General features: G+C 37.2%; 2 protein-coding genes across 2 annotated transcripts; both read right to left on the bottom strand.

Annotated features, from left to right (window-relative positions):
- Positions 1-6,522: 6,522 nt before the first annotated feature.
- On the bottom strand, positions 6,523-8,940 carry LOC311092898 (GTPase IMAP family member 2-like). The gene is made up of 4 exons (XM_084129908.1): positions 8,829-8,940; positions 8,324-8,383; positions 7,568-8,215; positions 6,523-7,490 (listed from the first exon to the last, which is right to left on the bottom strand). Exons 2-4 carry the CDS (start codon positions 8,343-8,345, stop codon positions 7,195-7,197), a joined length of 966 nt encoding a protein of 321 aa, XP_083986034.1. The 5' UTR covers positions 8,346-8,383; positions 8,829-8,940; the 3' UTR covers positions 6,523-7,194.
- A 6,396-nt stretch (positions 8,941-15,336) lies between these two features.
- Positions 15,337-22,208, bottom strand: ntan1 (N-terminal asparagine amidase). The gene is made up of 10 exons (XM_084127821.1): positions 22,021-22,208; positions 21,358-21,460; positions 21,215-21,280; positions 21,019-21,127; positions 20,860-20,933; positions 20,740-20,793; positions 17,698-17,751; positions 17,308-17,405; positions 16,698-16,811; positions 15,337-15,980 (listed from the first exon to the last, which is right to left on the bottom strand). The coding sequence occupies exons 1-10, from the start codon at positions 22,099-22,101 to the stop codon at positions 15,819-15,821; spliced, it is 915 nt and encodes a 304-aa protein (XP_083983947.1). The 5' UTR covers positions 22,102-22,208; the 3' UTR covers positions 15,337-15,818.
- Between the last annotated feature and the right edge of the window lie 946 nt (positions 22,209-23,154).

Genomic DNA, 23,154 nt, shown 5'->3' with positions numbered 1-23,154 from the left:
GAAACTGTTTTATAAAATGAGTTAGGCTACTACTTGCAAATGAGAATACTTTAACTTGACAATTACAAATACAAATACAGAGCTTTTGGAAAAACTGATGTTGTGAAGAATTTCAAGACGACTGAAACAAACAAACTGTGCTGTGGTTAACTATCATTGATGTTCACATTATCATTATAATATTATAATGCAATCATTTAGATTATAATACAGATACATTAATATGGAAGAAGAAAAAAACAATACATAACTCTTCATAACTGACACTTCATAACTGAAGTGGAACTTTGGGAAATTTAAGCTTTTTTTTTAGCACAGGAAACAAAGCACATTTTTTCATCTTTTTAAAATGTTGTGGTCTTGGGAACAAACACACACTGGTACATTCTTCTAGACGATGCTGCCCAGATGTGCGACCATTTATGAACACCTTTTGAACATCTGCTGATGATCACAATAAAGAGCAAAATATGCATCAAAATACCAGCATGACAAACAAAAAGACCATGGAAAAGAATTTGAGGTTTACATGTTCCCATTTTCTTTTTTCATGTAAGCTGTATTTGGGTTGCTGAAATCAAACTACAGATTGTTAGACTGCAATAAAATTATTTTAGAAAATACAAGAAAAAAAAAAAGAGTACATTTCAGTTAATTCAGTTGATGTGTGACATTAAACAGACATGTAACCATTAATACATTTTAATTAGAGTTTATCATTATTTATGGGGATGTTGTATATCAAGTGAAAAGTGAAAGTGTTTGTGAAGGCCAAGTATGGTTCTTCCATACTTGGAATTTGTCCTCTGTATTAACCCATCCAAGATCACTGCAAACTGTGGACACACACACGGAGGAGTGGGCAGCCATTTGTGATTGGTGCCTTGCTCAAGGACACCTCAGTCAATTCTTGTCGGTATTGAGATAGAACTCACAACCTTCAGGTTACACTGAAAAAAATGATTCGTTGAATTTACTAAATTTTTTTATGGTAAGTGGTTCCACACAATTGATTTTAGCTACATTTAAACAAATGCATAAAGTTGAACTAAAATTTAATAAGTTCAACTTAATGCATTTGTTTAATTGTAGCTAAAATCAATTATGTGGAACCACTTACCATAAAAATTTTTAGTAAATTCAACGAATCATTTTTTTTTCAGTGTACCAGTCTGACTCTCAAACCATTAGGCAACACCTGCCCCAATCCTATCAACACAGGAACAAGACTGTTCAATTTAACAAGCTCCTAGTGGATATGATTAAAACTCCAAACTAACAGGAGATCCTCAGGGGCTGTCAACATTATTCAGGCCACATTACCCATCTGTCATAAAGTTTCTGCTGGCCAACAGTTATTACAAAGGCATCATTGGATGGGATAGACTTTAAAAGCTGCAAAAACTTTCATCACTGATGAAAGGTTGTTAGAGCCAAATGATAGGACTCTGATCTCATGGAAACAGAATTGATCTTGATTAACACCCGCTATTGTAGCCTGGTTAAAACCAGACCATTCTCAGTAACTGAGTTAGGGTCTGGCAAAGCTTCTTTGATAACTCATTTCCAAAGGGGCGTCACCAACGGACGTCGCTCAAATGCCTCTGGGCGTAATTGGATAGACCTAAAACCAATCAGAGCGATCGTCATCGTGTAAAGCCATATGCTGCGTCCCAATTTGCCTATGTTACACTACGCCATAAAAGTATGTACTCTTTTTGTGAAGAAAATGTATTTACTTTCGAATGTGTAATAAAAAAGTAGGCAAGCTTTGGGACATACTACTTCGTCATCTTTATTGGATGGATCTGTCGCGTGCATCCTGTCACTTAAACTGCCCTGTCAATCATCTTGTCACAGTTAAAATCCTCTATTAAATCTAATTTAATTTCCTACCGTTTCGGAGAGAAATGTAGTAGCACGTTCATCTGCCAGTGGGTCTTTCATGGAGACTGTCCTCATGTGTTTGCAATTTGAATATAATAATGCATTTAAAAGTTGGTGGCTTCACCAACGGAGTGGACGTCGCTCAAATGCCTCTGGGCGCAATTGGATAGACTTAAAACCAATCAGAGCGATCGTCATGTGTAAAGCCCGCCTCAATGTTTCTGATTGGTGCCGCGATTTCGACGGCATGGAAATGGACTTGAATGAGCTCTTTGCCAGACTTACTTGCAGAGCAAATCTAAATTTGCCGGAAGTTGTCTGGGTTTTCCCAGGCTACCGCTATAGACCTTTTGACTGTTAATTGTTTTCCTTGAACTTGATTTTCCTAGAATTCCCATGTGGTTACGTGTTGAGAAAGCTAACAATCAATAAGTGCCTTTCAGATTTCTAAAGTGTGTTGCTGTTGCCCAGATATATTAAAAGCATTCCAGACTTTCTGAAATACTAACAGAAATTAAAGACTTTGCCTTTAGATTAACTTTATATTTTCTCTGACGTCATGCACCTTGCCACCTTCTTTGCACGCCGTCTTCATCCAATACGTTGGAAATCGTCACATACAGGTTTTTTTAAATCGCAAAATAAAACCCTTTACATTCGTTTAACGTTGGAAATTATACAGGTTAAGTTAATTAAATGCAATACAATAGTGTTTTGGTGGTGAAAGAAATATATGTGTGTTACTTTAACAATAAATATTTGGGTAAAAAGAAAGTGCCACAAAACCATTTTTTTTGGAGTGCATAAACCCATAATAAATGTCATATTTACCTGTGCCTTTCCTGTCTAACAGGTATGAAATTGAAAAATGAACAGTTCGCACTGCATAAATTATTAATTAAATATAGATGAATCCTTATTAAAGCTACAAGCGTTCTTTAGTCAAGAGCAGTTAGTAATTTAACTGTTAGTAATTAAAAATTTTACTGACAGAGAGAATTAGTGGCTGCTGTCACTTTAGGACCAGCCGCTGCTGACATGTCATGATCTCACGCATCTTATTCTCTCACTACTCTTTACTTTCATTTAAGATTTTATTTAGTCTTTTAGTCTTTCTGTGGGTCGTGTGTGTGTGCAGTGGTGTGCACAGACCTCCTCAGGGGCAGGACTGAAAAGGGCAAAAAAAGAAGAGTTCCTCGTTTTTCTTTTCTTTTTATCCTTTCTTTCCTTGGCATTCTAAGAGGTTGATACAATTAGAATGCATCTAACGAAAATAAGGAAATTATGATCATATTACTAAATATGATTTACTTTAGCAAACAAAACAGTAAGACTCAATGTAATTATGAGGAATTCATGTTTAGTTTTGTTGATGTAGTACATTTTATGTATGTATTATATGCATGAAAGTGTTAGCTATCATGAAATCAGTAACACTTTACAATAAGGTTTCATTTGTTAGCCTAAATTTATTAACATGAAATAATAATGAACTGCACCAATACGGCATGTATTAATCTTAGTTAATACTAATTCCAGCATTTACTAACACATTATTAAAATGAAAAGTTGTATTTGTTTAGCCTGGAAATCCAGACCTAAATCTAAAAGATTAATGGTCTGGCATCGACTAATGAAGCTCGGCCAGCTCGAGGGGCGGCACCAAGCATGCATTTGAAAATCTCACTGCACGCAATTGGATAACACTACGACCAATCACAACAAGTTATCGCTTAGCTACCAGCGGAGCTAACTGGTGGATTAGACTCTTGCCGTATCCGGTCGGCAAAACAGCAAAAACGCCCTTTTTGCAAAGGAAGGATTCGAGCGGCGTCTTCTGTTCCTCTTTTAGATAAAAAGTCTAAATCTTTCATTGTAGCGGCCAAAGCCGTTTCAAACAAATGGTGTTCATCCAGAGCCATCTTGCAATGTTTACTAATGACTTCGATGTCACAGCGCTGTCGTCATCTGTTTAGCTCGCCTCTGGCCCGCCTATATCAGATAACCCGATGTGATTGGTGCAGCTCGGATCGAGGGGCATATTTAATGAGCAAATGAACAAACAATTAACAGTTGTATAATTATTAATAATAATAATCTCCACCTGACATTAAGAGTAACAAATACGGTAACAAATGTGTTGCTCATTGTTAGTTCATGTTAGTTAATACATGAATTATAAACAAATGAACCTTATTGTAAAGTGTTAGTATGAAATCAAAGATATAAATTCCTTACAATTTAGAGTTGGACATGGATTTAAGATTTCATTTCACTGGATGTGTTTCCCCAAGCTAATAACACTTGCTATGGCCTTGGATAAAAACGAATGACATTGTCAGACTCAGAATGCGGCTGAAATCGAGTTATATTTTAATTATAGTTAAGCATAACTTGCATGCTCCCGCAACTTTTACAGTAGCATGGTAGGATAAATTAAAATTTTCCGTATTAGCTTAACGTTACCTGCTCACGTGCAACACGATCTCATGAAAGTGCGTATCTATACCACGAATGTTATTTCTCGTGCCATTTATACGACAAAAATGTTTTTTTGCGTGCATGTGCTATGCACTGAAACCCCTTGGTTAGGATTAGGGGTGTGGAGTGCGTATTACACGCCATAAAGTGCGTATCATATGCACACGAAAAATGCATATCATATGCACACAAAAGCTATTTTTGGCGTATAAATGGCACGAGAAATAACATTCGTGGTATAGATACGCACTTTCATGAGATTGTGTAGTTTGAAGACTCGCGGCGAACATATGCTGCAAAGGAACCTCCGCCTACCACTTCACCTCCGCCAAATGCTTCCAAATATTCGCCAAATATTTCTTTAGCCCTTACTCCTCTGGTTCCTGTCTGCCCCTCTGCTCATCCACAGCTGTCCCTGTGTAGTAGTGCGGATTCGCCGCGGGGCTTCCAGCCCTCAGCATCGCCTTGGTGTGAGGATCCCCTGTCTCCGCCTCCAGCCACAGAGCCCCGGACTCCACTTCAGTCCTTTGACCCATCGGCTTCGCCTTGGCTCAATGTGCCCTCAGCTCCACTAGGCTCCCTCGTCTCACTAACTTCGCCTTGATCAGGCATCACCCTTGGATCCACCTCAGGATTTCTGGCTACCGGTTGCGCCTCTGCCTTCCATCCCTTTGGCTCCACCGGGCTCCGGCTCCACCGGGCTCCGCCTTCCCTCCGGCTCCACCGGTATCCTCGGTCACACTGGCTCTGCAGTGGTCTTCCGGATCTCCGCCTCGGTCCCATGAGCCGTCAGCTCCGCCTTGGCCCTCCGGACCCTCGGTGTCACCCTGGCTCCGTGTCTCTTCGGCTCCGTCTGGTTCTCCATCAGGGCCGGTTTCGTCGCAGAAGTTCATCCCCTAGTTCCATCGACCAAGCTTCATCCATGGCTCTACGACTTACTACATGGCGTTACATGACAGCAGGAGGCACGAGAAAGAATTTTTCATCCAGTACTGTTGTCAATATCATAGTAGAGTCTGTTTGGAATATGTGCATCCCATGACTTGGTTCAAACTTTCTGTGCTCGTTTTGTCAGTTTGACCTAAAACCAACATGACCGTCCATAGTGCTGGACATTATGACTTTGTATAAAGTAGGCATATATTAATCTTACTTTTTTCTGAGAAAAAGAAAATACAATACAATACACCTGCTAATATTAATTGTGAATATTGTCTTAAGATGTTGAAATAGAAAATTAAGACATATGTTGATCATGCTGTTATTTACCACATTTTGAAAAGTATGTATGTAAAAGTAAGTATGAATGTACTGTGTATAATTATTTTGTATATATAAATACACACATATGTATATATTTAAGAAATATTTGCATGTATATACTGCATTTATATTTATACATAATTTATATTATATATAAATATTTTATATATATATTTATATATATTTTTTTTTTTCTTATAATATATATACACATGCATGCATACAAGAATTATATATGCCTCAATTTTAGGAAACTTAAACATGTCATACATGCAGCATATTTAGCATATTATGGGCCTTTTTATACCCTAATAGGGCAACGTATACCGGCAGATACAACTAATAAAATCCAAACTATATTAAATATTTCAAAAATTCCTTTGGATATGCTTCACTTAAGTCCAGATGATATTAAAAGTGACATGAAATAATTTGTTGATAATAATTTTCCACTCTTGCCTGTTTGAGGGTTAATGCATTCTGGAAAAAAACAAAGTCAAAACAAACAAACATTCTTCTTATGATGTGACGAGTACATCGAGTGTTATAGGAAGTGTTCCTGGTTCCGGCTGACCTAATTTATACAGAATGTAATAATGACAATGAATCTAATGAATTTCATCACTCCAGCTCCATGAATGAACTCTCGCTTTTACCAGCTCTTTTTATCAGTACATTTATGTGAGTAGGTGTAAACTCCAGACATGGAAAATGGCCTGACATTATGACACGTGTCTGATTAATGATTTACCATTAAACTGCAACTAAATACCATTAGCCTAAATGTCAATATATTTTCCAAAACCTTACAGTATCTGCTTACTGGACCATGGGTCTAGTTTAGACTTAGTAATGTATACATGAAATCCTAAACAAACAAAAATTATTTTTGCCCAAATACATTTTATTTACATAGTATACATCGTGTTTGTACAGTCATCTAAAGCCGCATGATGACATACGAGAAACATAATTAAACATGCTGGTGTGTTAAAAAAAAAGAAGACCTGAAATGTGTAAGATCTTACAGACAATTAAAAAAATGTATAAGGAAACCATTAAAAATTCATAAAAAATGTAACAGAGTATTATAGAGTTTATAGAGTATGTTCCTGTTTTCACTGTAGTTCTGGACATATAAAGCTGTCTAAATGTGTTATGCCCACAAAAATTATGTCAGAAAGAGGCAAAGTTTAGGATGAATGCTGGTATTTAGTAATGCAAGAACATAATAATAAATCCCGCTTCACCATTCACTCCTTCTGTCCTAGTTTGCTGTGTTTCATTCAAGAGTGTAAATTAGTAAAAGTCTTTGATCTCTTTATAATCTCACTAGCTGTTTTTTGCCCTTTACAGTAATTTTTAATCTACTGTACAACATGTCCATCGTCAACCTTGTACAAATTGTCCCTCACAGTTTTCAAGAATATCTATACATAATGCACATTCTCAAATATATATGTACATAAGAAAATACTTTCCTAGACTGTTTGCACTTTTATATCTGTACTAGCTTGTATCTGTTCAGCTTTCAAACTTTGCAGCACCTAATGATTCAAGTGCTTATGATGTATGATGTGTTGGTTTCTTTGGGTAAGAGTGTGAATAAATGTTAGTGTAAATGTACATGGAGATACTCGCAAGTAAAATCCCTACAATGGTACCAAAGACTAATCCAGTGACAGACCCTGAAACTCCATTTTCAGCTCCAGCAACTGCACCAATAAGAGCTCCAACTACAGCCATCAATATCACTGCAAACTGTTTGAATTCCATGTAGATTTTCGGTGTGTCTTCCAAAGGTTTGTCAGCCTCTGTGGTTTCTTTCTTCTCCCCAGAATCTCCTTTGTCTTTATTTACTGTAAAAGAAAATAACACTAATAGATCCAGGGCTTCAATAACTGAGAGCAGATGCAGGTTTTGTGATAATACTCACAGTTAGGAGGATCTTCCAAACTTATACGTCTCTTTCTGAGCTCACTCTCACCAGTCAGTTCAGCTTGTATGAAGAAATCCCCACGGTTCTCCTCCACCTGGTTCTCCTCCACCAGGTCGTCTATCATCTTTAAAAGTTCATGGATCTGAGCACTCTTCTGAAGAACATAGGATCGTCCTCCGCACTTGTCCAGGATCTTCTCTGCGCTGCGAATGTGTTCTTTGATTTGTGGATCTTCCACTCCTTCATCACAAGCAAACAGCAGGATCGTGTGTTTCCAGACGCGCTCTGACAGCAACTCCACATGAGTCTGTGCTGCTGTAATCTCATGAGCAGAAGGTTCTTCAGAGAGAGTTTTCACTGGTATGACCAGAAGAAGAGCGTGAGGTCCTGGAGGACAGAGAGACACGCTTCTCTCAACTTCTTCTTTTATGATCTCTGACGTTTGTTGTTTTGAGGATCTGTCCCATCCTGGAGCTTCAACAACAGTGATCCTCCGTCCTGCTTGATCTCCCTGATGTAACAAACACTGACCAACTTTCACTCCTGTCAGACTCTCACAGTTCAGGACTGATTTTACCACTTTATTCTTATCATCTCCATTTCCTAGGATCACAAGTCTGAGCTCTGACTGTACAGACGAACCTTCTTTAAAGAGCAAGCATAATCAAATTAACAAATTAATAATATTCCATAATGGTGTTTAATCAAATCATTTCCTCATTGGAAAACACACAAACAGAGGGATTGACCTACCCTGAGAAGGTTTAGCAGCCATGATCTCAGTGTGTGAAGGTGTGTTTGCTCTTCATGAAACTGATAACAAGAACACACACACACACTGTGTCTTTAAAACATTAAGCAATGCCTAATCATAATCAGAAGATGTAACACTAATTTTGAAGCACTTATTTATGCTAATTTGTGGCATGAATTTTTCAGAGGAAATAGATTAATTTTATAACAATTGCTCAGAAAAAGGTAATACTGCAAATTATCAAGGGAGTCTATAGCTCTGAGTCCACAGACATTATAAGTTTAAGGTCTAAATACTTTCACAATTGGCTTACATTATGAAAAATACATCAACAGACATAAAAGAGGAAAACTTGAGGAAATTTTGAAGATCAAGTCCTGTTTTCTCGTTTAAGCTTGAACAAAAGCTTATTCATCAGCAGAATACACTTAAACTGTTTTTCTAACATGCAAGCACAGAAAATATATCAAACAATAAGCAAAATTTAATATAGTTTCAGCCTACCTCGCATTGCTAGCTGGTTGTTTTTCTGTACATTTATTTCCGTGTAAGAAATACTTTCATTTATGCCGTTTATGGTGTTGTGTATGAACTTTGAACAGTACTTTACCCAGGTAAAATTAATATTTAATGTTAGTTGCCCATAAGGCGCATGCGAGCTCTGGTGGCGTGATCTCACAGGATCTGGTTGGTCACATGTTTCAAAAATCCAGATACTTTCTCAAATCTCAGCTATTCAGTTGCAAATAAATACAGACTGAAAAAACTTTAATACATAAAGATTGCACAATTTGTGATTTCTGTGTGTCTGGCTACTTGACATTAAATACTTTCTTCTGAGTGACAATCATACTCCATATAAACTATTTTAAACAACATTTTGATCATTGTTTGTATAATAATCATGCATTACATCATACACAAAACCATTTATAATGAATGAAGGCATAAAGGTGATTGAAATTGATGAAAATTTTAAAAAAGTTACATTTCAGCACTTTTATTTTTAGTTTCTTCCAAAAGGATTATGTAAAATTTCTCATTTATAAATTGTTAGCAATTTGATTCATAAAGAGTTTAATTTTCCAAATAAAATAAATAAATGCATTATTTTGTTCTTTAATTTCCAAAAAGTGATTTTGAATATAAAAAAGCACATCAAATACACACATTTCTACCATAGACCCCAGTTTTCTGTTAATAGGTATGTATATCCTTCCAAAATAATCTTAAAACCAATAATGATTTTAATTTTGTTAGTTATACAAACATTTATTTAGCACTGTCTATGTTTTGTCCCAATAGATATATAAAATTAGAAGACCAAAAAATGTGGTTGCAGGAAAAGAGACAGAAACAAGAGCACTTCTACTTACTGATGTTTGTGCTGCTGATTTCCCTCCAAGATGATGTCACTTCCTGGAGGATGATGTCACTGAACAACTGGCTTTGAAGCCTAATGGAAAGTGATTTTGAGGACATATGTATAAAGAAACCATTATTATTAATCAAAGTTTTTAGTTTTTCTGGTATTCTTCAAAATTAAATTCCAGTCAGAATATACGCTTTCAAAACTACGTATTTTCAGCCCTTTGTGTTTTTAGTTCCAAAAACTGTATGTAAAATTGGAAGTAATTTATAAAATAGAATAAAAAAGAGAATGTAATGACTGTGAATCTAATGAATTTCATCTCTCCGTATCCATGAATGAACTCCTACTTTTACCAGCTCGTTTTATCAGGTGCAAAATGGTGGAAAATCACATTGTTTATGATGAGTCTCTATGAATGATTTACCATTATATGTCAATATATTCCCCAAAATTGACAGTATCTGCTTACTGGGCCATGAGTCTAGTTTAAAATCCTAAACAACAAAAATTATTTTAAATACATTTTATTTACACAGTGCTTGTACAGTCGTTTAGCCATGAAATATGAGAAACATATTTAAACATTTAAAACGTGATAAAATCCCCTGCAAGATGTAAGATCCTTAAGGACAATTAAAAGATTATAAGGAAAACATTATGAGTGTTGCATATTTATAACGTATGTTCCTGTTTCCACTGTAGTTCTGGACTCCACAATCTCTCCTTCTCACAATTGCTCAGGAAACTTCATCAACAACAGCACAAAACCTAGCAAACACCAGTAGTTTAACTTCCTCACATCTTTAATATAAAGCATATAAAGATGTCTTCAAACGTATTCACGCTTTTTGCAACCTAAAGCAAAACATTGTACACCATAAGCTACAAAGTTGATCAGATACCAGCTGGTACAGACATTAAAGCGCAAACAGTCCAGAATAGTATTTTTAGTACTTAAACAGTATGTTATTAAGTGTATATTTCAGAATGTCCATATACAAGTAATGTGAGTTGCGTAATCATAAGACAGAAGGAGTGAATACAAGTTAAGTGGGATTTATTATTATATTCTTGCATTACTAAATACCAGCATTCATCCTAAACTTTGCCGTTTTGGTTCTTACATCATTTCTGTGGGAATAACACATAGTCTAACTTCATCACCTTCTAATGCAGATAGAAAATGTGCTGTTTTGCAGAATGCAGAATATTTGTCAATAAATAAGTTCTGCAATAATAGCAATGTCTTCTGTATTGTGTTGTATTTACAGTATGGTTTACTCCCTGCATCTGGATTCTTAATGTGAAGGCTATACAAGTATATGGGTGAGATATTTGAAGAAGTTGAATCAACTTAAAAAATAAAGCAACCAGCTGCAAAGCTTTTTTGAGTTTACTGAACTTCAGGACCTCTGTAGTTGTGCTTACTCGTTTCTTTGAGTTGGACTGGTAGTTGGATGAACTTCGAGTCGATCTCTACCTACCGGCTCCTACTACAGTTTTGAGATGCAATTGTTACAATTAGTCTTAGTTAACCCCATTGCCATAGCTCTAATTTATCGTCCTCCTCAGCAAAATAAGGACTTTCTAAGTGAGCTTGCTGCACTAATGGGTGATCTAGTTATCAAGCATGACAAAATATTACTGCTGGGTGATTTCAACATTCATGTTTGCTGTGCTTCCAAACCATATTCAGCTGAATTTCTAAATATGATTGAGTCTTTTGACTTTACTCAGTGGGTGTCTGGTCCAACACATATCCATGGCCACACCCTTGATTTGATTTTAACCCATGGTTTCTCTATTTCGAATATAGAAATCAACAGCGCATCTTTCTCTGACCACATGCCTGTACTTTTTACTGTTCCTCTCACTGGACGCACACTTAAAAATCCATCGCTGGCACGTTTAACTCGTTGTCTTACCCAACGCTCTAGTGAAGATTTTTCCACAGCCTATCACAATGTACGTAACTGTCTGGAATCTGTCTCTACCCTGCATAACCTGGATGCTGATGCACATCTTAATCTTTTTAATTCCACCTGCGCAGATATCATGAATTCTATTGCGCCTTTGAGGTACAAAAATCACAAGCCTGCACCAGTGCCCTGGCACACTGACACTACACGTACCCTTAGACGGGTATGTAGACAGGCGGAGCGCCAATGGAAAAAGGACCATCTGCAGGTTTCGTATGAAATCATGAAAAATGCCTATAAGGTGTTTCAGAAAGCTGCAAAGTCTGCGAAATGCAAACATCTTTCTGAACTTATTTCTAGTAACTCCAATAAACCTCAAGTTCTCTTTGCTTCTATTAACTCTGTTTTAAATCCCTCTGTGCATCCCTTCTTAGAGCCCTCTACTGCTCTCTGTGACAATTTTGCAAAGTTATTTGTTGATAAGATCACAATTCTAAGATCTCAATTGACTAACTCAGTGTATATACACGATGTTCCATTATGTTCTTCCATCTGGTCTGAGTTTGAGCTGATTGATCTGGAAACATGTAATGAAATTGTTGGTCACTTAAAACCCACTATCTGTCCGCAGGATATTATTCCACCTTCTTTCCTTAGGCAAATTATGGACACAGTTGGACCTGGCCTGTTACTTTTAATTAACAAATGCCTGTCAACTGGTTCTTTCCCTAACAGTCTGAAAGTTGCTGTGGTGACGCCCTATCTTAAAAAAACTAATCTCGATCCTTCCACTCTTTCTAACTTTCGTCCTATTTCTAATTTACCTTTTATTTCCAAGATCCTTGAGAGAGTTGTACTGATTCAACTACAATCATATTTATCCGCAAATTCTCTCCATGAAACATTTCAATCTGGTTTTAAAGCTCTACACAGCACCGAATCTGCTCTTTTAAGAGTGTCAAGTGATATTTTCACTGAAACTGACTCTGGGAAATCAATGGCCTTAGTTTTATTAGATTTGAGTTCTGCATTTGACTTAGTTGACCATGAGGTCCTGTTGCGACGTCTGGAGACATCCGTGGGCTTTCGAGGCGTTGTCCTGCAGTGGTTCCGCTCTTATCTGACCAACAGATGTTTTAGTGTCCGTATTGGTCATCAATCCTCCAATAGTGTACCTCTGAACTGCGGAGTCCCACAGGGATCAATCCTCGGCCCCATATTGTTTATTCTGTATCTGTTACCTCTGGCTTCCATCTTTAATAAATATGAAGTTTCCTTCCATTTGTATGCCGACGATACTCAGATTTATTTTCCTTTAAAACATAATGATAAAAATGGTCTACAACCCTTGTTTGCCTGTTTAAGTGATCTTAAACTTTGGCTTTCAAGTAACTTTCTAAACCTAAACGAAAATAAAACTGAAATAATTATCTTCGGGCCTAAGGAAAACTGTGTGTTTGATGTTGACCGTGGTTCTCTCGCACCGTATGAAACCCACTGCGCAAGAAATCTGGGCTTTCTGTTTGACCACAACTTAAAATTTGAGAAACAGATCAGTGCTGTTGTAAAGTCATGCTTTTTTCACCTCTGCCAACTCTCCAAAGTGAAACCTTTTTTAACTCAGAGTAATCTTCAAATAGTGACTCATGCTTTCGTAACATCACGACTAGACTACTGTAATTCACTTTACTTTGGTCTATCTCAGTCTTCTCTCTCTCGCCTACAGCTAGTGCAAAACGCAGCAGCTAGACTCCTCACTGGGACACGCAAGCATGAGTCGATCACCCCTATCTTATTCAAACTCCACTGGCTACCTGTTAAATTTAGAATTGATTTTAAAATTTTACTTTTTGTGTATAAAGCTCTTAACAATTTGGCCCCTCAGTACCTGACTGATCTGCTCTGTCTGTACACTCCTTCTCGTACTTTGAGATCCAGTGATCACTGCCTTCTCATCGTGCCTAGATCCAGGCTTAAAAAACGAGGCGACCGTGCTTTTGCGACTGCAGGCCCAAAACTTTGGAACAGTCTGCCTCTCTATATCAGACTGGCTCCTTCAGTTTCCATCTTCAAATCTTCTTTAAAGACTTTTTTGTTTTCTCTTGCATTTGATGCTCCTTGATTCTGATACGATTACTGTTTATTTTTTCTTTTGTTTTATTTTTTCAGTTGTTTCTTTTTGTCCTGTACTGCTCTGCATTTTATTCCCTGTTATGTACAGCACTTTGGTCAGCCTTGGTTGTTTTTAAATGTGCTTTATAAATAAATATTGTATTGTATTGTATTGTATTGTATGAACTTACTGAGGAAGGTATAAGTAACTTAATCAAATGAGTTTAATGAACTTTAAAAAATGATTTGGCACAACTTCGACCACTGAAGTTGAGTAAACTCAAAAATGCTTTGCAGCTGGTTACTTTATTTTTTTAAGTTTACTCAACTTTTTAATTTTTACAGTGTACTGTAAAAAAATACAAGTTTAGTTGCTGCCTTAAATTTTTAAGTACAATCAACTTGGCTTGTAAGAAAATATTGTTGGTTTAACTTAAAAGAGTAAATTACCTGGTTGCCTTAAAATTTTAAGTAATATAAAATCATATGTTGCCATGAATTATTGACATCAATTTTGAAAGTATAATCCCTACAAGAACACCGGAGATTATTCCCTTGCAAGATCCCGAAACTCCAGCTTGAGCTCCAACAACTGAACCAATGAGAGCTGCAACTATAACCATCAACATCAGTACAAATTTGTGGAGTTCAATGTACACTTTCTGCGTCTTCTCTTCTGAATCTTCTTTGTCATTTCTCACTGTAAAAGAAAATGACACTCATAAATCAGTGCTTCAGTAATTGTGAGAGCAGCTGTAGGTTTAGTGGAGAAATACTCACCGTTACTTCCACGTCTCCGCCTGAGCTCACTTTCACAAAATGTGTTTCCTTTTTCCTCAATCGGTTCGTTATCTTGTGGAAAGAAATCACCATGATTCTCTTCTAATAAATAAGTGTCTAATCAAAGTATTTTATTGTTGAAATAAACTTCTACCTTTAGAAGGTGCAGCGCCCATGATCTCAGTGTGTGAAGCTGTGTTTGCTCTTCATGAAACTGATCACAAGAAAACTTTACTTAATACAAAACTTTCACTTAATACACACTGTCATTTCATCATGTTTTAAACATTAAGCAATGCCTAGTAATCACAGAAGATGTAACACTAATTTTATAACACTTATTAATACTAATTTGTTTTAAGATTTTCCCCCAAAGGGATTATATGAAAGAAAATTTAGGAAATGTGCAAAAGTGAACCTGCGCTGAACAAAAGCAAAAACAATTTTCTATGTATATGGTTAATTTTGGTAATAAAATATTGGTATTTTGTAGGACACTTCTCTACACTAAAGTGTTACCATTATACATGTTATTTTCACATGCAGCACCTTATTATATATGAATTATAATTTCTGTTGCCTAAAACAATGATTATTTCAAATATTTTTTTTGTTTGTTTCATTGTTTAAATTATAGGCAAAAAGTTAAATAGCCTATTATACATTTTAAATATGTTGTACTTTAGTATTTCATATTGGACAAACATTTAATCTAAAATCTGTCAATAAACAGATTCCCTCATTTCATTCTGTTTATTCCTAAAGATGAATATATTTAACATTTCCATTGTTATTCTTACATAAAGGACTCAATATATAAAACACCATGTTTCCTCTGGTAACAGAATTTTAATTCTCTTATTTCTCAAACATCACAAACATACTTTATTTACAGTTTCTCAAATGAATTCATAAAGAGCAAATGAGACAAAGCTGGATGTTAGGAAGAAAACAATGTGACATATCAGTTTAAAATAATGATGCATACTCAAAACACATATGAAATAAAACAGAAATAAACAAGTTAATAAGCTCTAGTCTCGATGTAAGGGCCGTCTCTGAAAACACACATTAGTAAAACCTTCTTCAGATATTTCACTCTGCAGAGAAATGGCCTTCACAGCAGGTCTCAGATCAGTGTGAAGGAGCTTCTACTGTAACGTTCAAAGGCCTTTGGCTGGGTTTGAGTGGGTCACAGAGGTCAGAGGTCAGAGGTCAGACTCTCGCCCACCCCCCCTCCTCAGAGGTCAAACCCCCCCCCCCCCCCCCCTCCTCAGAGGTCAGACTCCCCCCCACCTCAGAGGTCAGAGGTCAGACTCTCGCCCACCCCCCCTCCTCAGAGCGCCGGTAGAGCTGAGCCTGTCCGCCGGGGAACAGCTCGTCTGCGCTGGGATGATCCAGCAGGAACCGGATGGTGGATTTGATGTGCTGGACGAAGTGAGGAGGTTCAGCGCTCGGAGACGTGGACAAATACTGAAGGACAAACCAGACTTTAATGAGCTTTTCATTCAGCAGATCTGATCAGTGACTGAACACACATTAAACATCATTAATCATTTCTAAATGATCTGACAAACCTGTCGCACACGATCTCCTGCACTCCTGTCGTCTGACTGACAGTTTAGACTATTTAATACAGTAAAAGTCTTTTAGTATAATTGTACAAACGTCCTCCTTCAGCTCGAGCCTCTCGTGTCTTTCTGATGTCAAATCTGCACTGATTTTATCAAGTATAAGCAAGAATAACTTTAATATTGTTAGCGATATTTTAAGATGAACACTTACTGGACTGAAGCAACTGAGGTCTAAAATATGATCATCAGTCTTTTGAGGAAGGTTTATTTGTTCATCTCTCAATCATCATTGTGTTGCATTGCATTTTATGTTTTAAAACTGCAGCTTTGATCATAAAACTAAGCATTTAAAAATCATCTTAAGACATTATTGGTAGATATTAATATTTATGTGATTTTATGTCAGTATCTGCTGTACTGTTATAAAGATCTCATTGATTTACATTACAAGCATCAGAATTTCATCTTACTTTTTCTCCATATAAATATCAGCATCTGCACCAAATTGCATATTTTTGCTCAGTTTGAGTCTCTGAATAAAACTATACCAGAAAGAAATGCATCAACTATGATCCTCAACAGAAGCACGTATGTAAACTCTGAAGAGTGTTCAGACCTGTAGGATGGTGTCATCATCTTGAGAAAGCCAGAAGCCCAGGTCTTCGTTCGGCGTCCATCGGCACGGGCCGATCCTCACGAGCTCTCGGCTGGAATCATACACTTCAACCATCTGTGGAGAACAGGTACAGTCAACTCACCTTTACTCATACAGCGCTTTTACAGTACAGAGTGTTTCAAAGCAGCTTTACAGAGATAACAGGAAAATAATGCAAAAAACATTTGTGTCCAGAAGTAAATAGCGTCACAGTCCAGCTTAAAGGGATACTCCACTTTTTTTGGAGATAGGCTCATTTTACAACTCCCCCAGAGTTAAACAGTTGAGTTTTACCGTTTTCGAATCCATTCAGCCGATCTCCGGGTCTGGCGGTACCACTTTTAGCATAGCTTAGCATAGATCATTGAATCGGACAGGACCATTAGCATGATCCAGGCAGCGTTACAGGTCAGAGGTCAGATTGGATCAGAACATTCTATTATCCAGTTCATCTGGCAGAAGATCTGGATGAGCTGAGGCTACTCAGATTCTGATTGATCAATAGTATCATCATGCAGATATTTGTAATGAGATCTACACTTGAAGGAGATTAGTTGTGTTATCTGTGTACCTCTCCACCGGAGAAGGTGCGAGCGGATCTGAGCTCCTCCGCCGGCCCTCGACACGCAAACGAGGCTGGAAACATGTGACCGCTTTTAACGTTCACACCTGAAACCACACACAACACCGTCACGTCCAGCAGGATTCATGCAGTAACATATGCAAGCACATATTTGGAGCTTTAAAAAATCAAATAAATTGAAATCACAGTATTTATCACAATTTGACCGCACTGGTCACACTTTCTGTTTATTGTTGAGTGAAACATGAAAAATGTGCCTTTATAAGTGTTTTTATATTATTGTGCGTCACCTTGTATTTCTCTTTCATCATGTTCAGTTGATACTGTAAATGCAGAGCTCAGAGAACAGAGGACATCATGAAGAGAAGCTGACATTACCTATCCCACACACCACGGGCCGGTGAACCCCGTCTCTGGTCACGTCATTCATGTCTGAAGAAACATAATTATGATATGCATGTTATCAGTCAGAGTTTCCTGAAGTCATACATCAGCTCTGTGTGAAGAACAGACTCAAAGAATTCAATAAAACACAATGGGTCTCATTCATGAAACATTCGTAAATATACGAGTAAATATGTGAGTGATTTGCGCGTAAAGAGACATTCCCGAAAATTCTTCTCCTGATTCACAAATACTTCGTAAACGTCAGATTTGATAGTGAAATGTGTGTGTGGGTTAATGAATTCCAAACAGTCGTAAATGGGACGCGCGTGCACGCTCATTCTTAATTACCATAAATCCCGCCCATTAAAACCGACTGACAACTATATATGGGCATCATATTATGACACCAAACGAAGGATTTCAACATGTCTTCCCAAAAGCGAATGAAGAAGAGAAATTTCTCAGATGCAGAAATTGAAGTTTTATTATCAGAAGTTTATTCAAAATGCCACTTTTTTTTTTAAAGCGTACATAGTGGCGTATCAGGTCTTAAAAAAAGGATTTTTTAGGTAAAAATGCTTGGCAGGATATTACAGATGCAGTTAATGGAGTTTCATCTGTTAATCGAACAGTCCCAGAAGTGAAAAGAAAATGGTTCGACATGAAGCTTGACTGCAACACTTTGTGACTTGCTGACTTGCTGACTTGTAAAAAAAAAAGAAAAAAAAAAAAGAATAAACAGCTTGAATTAAAAAAAAAAAAAAAAAGACTTGCGGACTTGTGTTCCATTTGCAGATGCTATTACTGGCTCTCGTAATAAAAGTAAAAAGAAAAAACGTATGTAATTTCTATATATAATATTTTTTCAAAATGCTTGTAAATATGTACCCGATTACGGTTAATTAAAAGGCAGCCTTATTAATGAGCAAAACGTTCGGATGTTAAACGCACTATTTACGCGTGGCTGGGAGCAGGTGTAGATTTCTTTCGTACCAACTAACTTTTGGCAAATACGAACATTTTAATGAATCCGAAAATTTACGCCAGAACCCCTTTACACACGATTTACACACAAATTTGTTCTGCTCGTGTTTCATGAATGAGACCCAATGTGTTAATGTACATTTAAGCTGTTATTCAACAGAGGGACACATTGCCATGAATAATGACTATTGAGTCTGTTCCTCTCATAAAGCATCATTTGACCTCCTGATTTAGAATATAATAAATTAATTGTAATGACTACTTTTCCAGTGCTTTTTTTGGATGTGGTTTTATGAGGTTTCATCATTTTTTTTATTTTATCATCAACAGAAAGAATAACATTTCACAGGTTTATATTTTAAGGGTGAACTGTCCCTTTAAAGGGGCTATATGTAAGATTTTTCATGTATTATTAAGTTTATTATTGCTAATGTGTGAACATCTTGTAACGAAACTTTAAAAAAAACTTAGTTTGTCTATGAAAGCCTGTAGACTGATTTTTATATGAAGGATTCGGGACGTTTTTGGCGGGAAAATCGCAGCATGTAACGGTTACGCTCCTGAGAGCCTCTCTATCATTCACACATGACATTAATACTTACAATGTTCAGGATTATGCAGAAAGAGCCATTCTGTACTGTAATGTCAATGTGTCATGCAAGGAAATTCCAGATTGATTTAAACTACAGTCTCTCATAGTCAGATCTAAAGAGTCTGAAATATACTTTATACTCAAACTATCATAACCGTGTGATATTAATGAGCTCATCTGTCGTCGTGATGCCGGTAAACATCCACATCTCTATGATCAGATGATTTCTGAACCGCTGTTTTCTCACCGTTGGCAGTTTTGTGTGTTTATTCTGTTATTGAGAGGAAAGCGTGAGGCTCATATTTACAGATTCATCTAAGCGTCGCTCTAGCGGTGGACGGCGTCGGGATGTTCGCTAACAGTTTATCACTGCTAATGTATTTCTAACTTCTTTTTACTTCTAAGTGAAGAATAAGAGCTTCGTCGTGAGAATATCAGGGTCTCGAATCCCGTTCAGTCTTGTATACGTCACAAGCACGAGCAGTAAGAGCTGCAGTTCACGATAACGGCCACCGGTGTCACTATAACACAGGTTTCTGAACTCTACACACAGCCCCTTTAAAGGGATACTCCACTTTTTTTGGAAATAGGCTCATTTTACAACTCCCCCAGAGTTAAACAGTTGAGTTTTACCATTTTCGAATCCATTCAGCCGATCTCCGGGTCTGGCGGTACCACTTTTAGCATAGCTTAGCATAGATCATTGAACCGGATAAGACCATTAGCATCTCTCTCAAAAAAATGACCAAAGAGTTTCGATATTTTTCCTATTTAAAACTTGACTCTTCTGTAGTTACATTGTGTAACGCCTGAAATAGTCCCCAGCTTGGTAACTTCCAACATGACCGGGACTAAGTTTGTGTAGTTTCAGCCGGCAAATCAGGTAAAGTTAGTGGATTTTCCTGTGCGATTAGCCATGGTTCTGTTCTCACAAATGTCTGCTTGCTACAAGGCACGCTCCCTGTGCAAGCAGGTTGTCACGTTGGTTATGTTGACGGAAGTTAGCCTATTTTCAGGCGCTGCGTCATATCATTACGTCTGCTGGACTCATGGTACGGCAGCAAAGTTTCTTGATTATTACGCAGGAATGAGAGTATAGTTCCTATATCAGCCTAGAAAATCGCAACTTTACATTTTCCGTCGGTCTTAGTACACGATGTAACTACAGAAGGGTCAAGTTTTAAATACAAAAAATATTGAAACTCTTTGGTCATTTTTTTGAGAGAGATGCTAATGGTCCTGTCCGATTCAATGATCTATGCTAAGCTATGCTAAAAGTGGTACCGCCAGACCCGGAGATCGGCTGAATGGATTCGAAAACGGTAAAACTCAACTGTTTAACTCTGGGGGAGTTATAAAATGAGCTGATTTCCAAAAAAAGTGGAGTATCCCTTTAAGCTGAATTTAGAGAAACTAGAGAATAGGTCAGACAGTGAACAGCAGAAGCGTCCTCTGACCTGTGATGCAGCACGTCTCCAGGTGAACGTCTTCCTTCTGCTTCTGAAAGGCAGCTGTAAAACAAAACACTCTCATATTCTGATCGTTTCATCTTCAACACACATTTGTACACAACGTACCCAGAATACTAAGGCTGAGTGACTGAGAGGTCTTCTTGTCGTCATTGAAACCCCCGACAAGATGCAGCTCCAGTCTGAAAACACACACACACACTCCTACAGTCATTATATATGTGAAAACCCCATTTGAGTTGAGTGATGCATGAAGATCCACAGCACCTGCCGTCTTTATCAGGGTTGCTTTTAGAAGTGACGGCATTGACTATCAGAGGAACTTCAGTCCATGTGCTGGAGCCATCACAGTGTGCAAGGCAAGTCACTCCACTGCCTTCACAACAGAAGAAAAGCAGGATCACACACACATACATGCAGTGAAACGGCATCAGGTATTGATTTGAAGAAGGTTTCGTGTCACCTGTGTGTCGGAGAACGACTAAATGGCATGTTGTGGCGTCATCAGAGCCTAGGATGGAGACCGAATCTGAGGAGAGAGACACGTCAGTGTCCGTTTGATTGACAGACGTCATCCGCTCATCACACACACACACACACACTCACTGTCCGCTGGAGTCGTGGACGCAAACTCTCTCTGCTGGATGTACAGGAGCTGTTTAGGGTCCACAGGCTCCGCGCTTCGGCACAGAAACTGCTTCGCACTTTCCTAAGAGAAACACACACACGTCCTGTACTGTCAGCTCTATATGTAGAGTGTGTGAATGAATGGTGACAAAAAATAATGTTTTAAACATCAAGATGCATGTAGGAATTCAAGTTTGAACGTTTTTCTTTTTATTTATTATTATACATTTTTGCAATACACTTCAATAGTCCTGCAGAGTGGAAAATAAATTCATAAAATTATACCAATTTTACATGTAGTCTGTATATGAGCTATTAATAGGTTGCATACAAAAAAACAAGAGCATTATGTATTTATACAGTATATATAATAGGGCTGTAAAATCTAACACACACACGTCCAAGTATATGTGTGTGTATATATATATATATATACATACACACACATTATAAAGTATATCTGAGGTTGTATTGAGGTTTTATTATTATACTTTTAAGGATTTCTACCTTTGTATCTGTATGCCCGAGTAGGTTTTTAAATATAAAGTGAAAGAGGGTCTATGTATCATAGTCTGTGCATACACACTGCCGTATTATATTACTTCAAATATTAAATATGCTCTCAGATTACTATTTTTGTACCTTCAGATGCGGGTATTTGCTGAAGAGTTCTGCGGTTGAGTTCACGCGCTCTATTCGCTTATTCTGAATCAACAGCGGCATCCTGACAGTGATTACAACTGATTATTTTATTAAATATTTGTGATTAATAACTCAGTCATGTGAGATTCTCTCACCGCTGCACCTCCTCCTCATTCTCTTCCGCATTCTCTAATGACACGTCACAGGTCATGTGACTCTGAATAGTAGAACTGATTTGCTAGAAGGGACATTAACCGGAAGTCAGTTTAACTGTAGAACGAAATCCAGAGGAGAGGCTGATGCGTGTTTATCATGTGCGATACATGTACAGTCCGACAGGCGGCGCTCCGCTAACTGCAATTAATAAACGGCTCATCAATAAAAAATTGTCATTTAATTGAATTCCTTGTAAAACACGTAGACATTTTCTGTAATGTAGCTTGTATAATAATTTAATTAGACTACTTCTTAAATAAATTATAGTTTAAAAAATTAATATCTGGAAATATGTGTAATAGCGCTGTTGACCAGCAGGCGGCTCTACTGCATCACCTTTATCTGAGTGACGTTCAGCGCCTGGGTTTGCTCAGGAGGAAGTTTTTTTCTTTCCTTATTCTTGAGAAATGTGTAAGAAATGTTCCGATGAGTTAATGTGTAATCCATCTCCTGATATGAACACAATGTAGCCTACAGTATCCGTATTAGAATTTTACAGAATAAAAAATTATTACAAAAAAAGCAACCCCTTTATCACTTATGCGATTATGGGAAATATATTTATTTTTAATAGACTGTTAATAAAAAGTTAAATATTCGAAATGGTTATTAACCTCTAAAAATAATACCATAGTTACAAACAGCTAGTTAAAAGTTTTTTTTTAAACCCAAATTAATTCAAATTCATCTTACATTTTTATTTTTCTCTTTTAGCTTGGCAAGGAATTAAAGTGCCAACTCACTGTGACCATGTGTGTGTGTGTGTATTGATCACAGTTTATGAGGTTTCCCGGGAACATGTTTGCAATGGAATCACTATGACAGGAATTACTCATTGTTTAATCACTTTCATTGCACAACGACAGTACAAACAGTGACAAATAAACGTCTGAAACCACTAATCTAGAAGCTTCTATT

The sequence above is a fragment of the Abramis brama genome (genome assembly GCF_963993115.1).
Source record: "Abramis brama genome assembly, chromosome: 11".
Classification (NCBI taxonomy): Eukaryota; Metazoa; Chordata; class Actinopteri; order Cypriniformes; family Leuciscidae; genus Abramis; species Abramis brama.
Note: the sequence above shows the minus strand (reverse complement) of the source record. Positions and strands in the feature narration are given on the sequence as shown.

What these genes read in the sequence shown, in the direction of transcription:
- LOC311092898 (XM_084129908.1), bottom strand. Translation starts at nt 8,345, where the DNA reads ATGGCTGCTAAACCTTCTCAGG. An exon ending in GGCTGCTAAACCTTCTCAGG is followed by an intron (nt 8,216 to 8,323) that starts GTAGGTCAATCC and finishes TGCTCTTTAAAG; the next exon opens with AAGGTTCGTCTGTACAGTCA. An exon ending in TTTGGAAGATCCTCCTAACT is followed by an intron (nt 7,491 to 7,567) that starts GTGAGTATTATC and finishes TTTCTTTTACAG; the next exon opens with TAAATAAAGACAAAGGAGAT.
- ntan1 (XM_084127821.1), bottom strand. Translation starts at nt 22,101, where the DNA reads ATGCCGCTGTTGATTCAGAATAAGCGAATAGAGCGCGTGAACTCAACC. An exon ending in AGTCGTTCTCCGACACACAG is followed by an intron (nt 21,128 to 21,214) that starts GTGACACGAAAC and finishes TCTGTTGTGAAG; the next exon opens with GCAGTGGAGTGACTTGCCTT. An exon ending in GCCCGTGGTGTGTGGGATAG is followed by an intron (nt 17,406 to 17,697) that starts GTAATGTCAGCT and finishes GTGTGGTTTCAG; the next exon opens with GTGTGAACGTTAAAAGCGGT.